At 42.9% G+C, this 1,703-nt stretch overlaps 1 protein-coding gene across 1 annotated transcript; it reads right to left on the bottom strand.

Annotated features, from left to right (window-relative positions):
* Positions 1-606: 606 nt before the first annotated feature.
* LOC147910844 (uncharacterized) lies at positions 607-1,047 on the bottom strand. The gene has a single exon (XM_087411382.1). It carries the CDS (start codon positions 1,045-1,047, stop codon positions 607-609), a length of 441 nt encoding a protein of 146 aa, XP_087267508.1.
* Between the last annotated feature and the right edge of the window lie 656 nt (positions 1,048-1,703).

The following is a 1,703-nucleotide window of genomic DNA, read 5'->3' as shown; positions in this document are numbered from 1 at the left end:
TAACTCGACTCATCGATACGGTAGATACCAAGTATACGCGATTCTCCAACATCGCATCTGAGAACATTGTAGGAATATGTGACTCAATGGATAAGTCAGAGTTCTTTTGACAAGCCCACGCTTGTCGTGTGATGTAAAAAAAAAAATTATAATCGAGACTTAATTTGTAACTGTAAATATAATATTTATTTCACGAGCACAATTTTATATGACCGTACAGGACGAACACCTCTATTGATCTGTTAATATAATATTTCTTTTTTTATTATTTTTTTACGCTGCTAGGCAACTCGTTACCAACACAATCTTTAAGCTTACTACGCTCGCTGCGCTAGTGAGGCATTAAGAATTCCCCACAAACTCCCCCCCGAGTGACAACGAATCTGGCACTTAGGTCTATCTTATAAAATATATACAACGTGTCATATAGAATATCTTAAAAGTATCTGACAAAAATTAATTACATTTTTGGAAGATCTATTACAATTATAAGGCGAAAGTCACCTTCCTCTTCGGGCGCGCATACGTTCTCAAAGTTGGTCGCTCGTTGCTAGACGAATTAGCTGTTTGCCCTGTTTCTAGAATCGCACTACACAAATCATCGCGTTAGCCATACGCTGGCTTCAAATTCTCGACTGATACACTGCGCTGTGCACCATTAACTTCAATATCGAAAACTCGATCCGAAACACGATTTATAATCTTGTGAGGGCCGGTGTAAGGACGCTCTAATGCTCTCTTGGTACCGCCCATTCGTAGAAAAACATGGGAACAAGAATATAAATTTTTAAATACGAATGCGCGTTTCTTGTGCTTATGCTCTATTGAGATTGGCTTAACTTTGCGCATATGCTCGCGGAATTCCTCTATGAAAATTTGCGGACTAGGAGTGAAGTCGTCCGGCAGTATAAATTCTCCGGGGACGCGTAGTGTCGTTCCATAGACAAATTCCGCAGGCGATGCGCCGGTGTCAAGGCGGACATGAGTACACAGACCTAAGAATACGGTCGAAAGTACTCGTGACCAACCTTCATTAGCATGACACATAATAGCAGCTTTTAAGCTTCTATGCCACCGCTCAATCATACCGTTCGAAGCGGGATGATACGCCGTGGTACGTTCGTTGACAGCCGATCAGCTGAAGAAGTGCCGTAAACAGTTGCGCTTCAAACTGAGTACCTTGATCAGTAGTTATTGTTTTGGGTGCTCCAAAATTTGCTACCCAGTTGTCATAAAACGCGCGTGCGACTGTAATGGCTTCAATATCTTTCACAGGTATTGCTACTGGCCAACGCGAAAATCTATCAATCATCGTCACACAATATCTGTACCCGTCCGACTCAGGCAAGGGACCTATTAAATCCATATGAACGTGCTCGAAACGCCCGTCGGGTGCGACAAATTTTTCAGGATGTAATTGAACGTGTCTGGATATTTTTGACTGCTGACAGTCAAGACAATTCTTACACCATTTTGTAATATCGCGATGCATGTTGGGCCACACATATCGTTGACGAATTACCCGATCCGTGACTTTAGGGCCCGGATGAGCCGCGTCATGGAATAAATGAAAAACGCGATCTCGTAAAGATGCCGGTATATAGGGACGGATTGCCTCGCCAGTCATTTCGCAGTACAGTGTAGTATGCGTCGGCCCCCATTGAATTCGCTTCATAGAAAGCGGAAAATCAGGAGATTCGCGA

The sequence above is a fragment of the Acromyrmex echinatior genome, chromosome 1 (assembly GCF_024713525.1).
Source record: "Acromyrmex echinatior isolate Ae372 chromosome 1, ASM2471352v2, whole genome shotgun sequence".
NCBI classification, from domain to species: domain Eukaryota; kingdom Metazoa; phylum Arthropoda; class Insecta; order Hymenoptera; family Formicidae; genus Acromyrmex; species Acromyrmex echinatior.
This window is presented reverse-complemented; position numbering and strand designations above follow the sequence as displayed.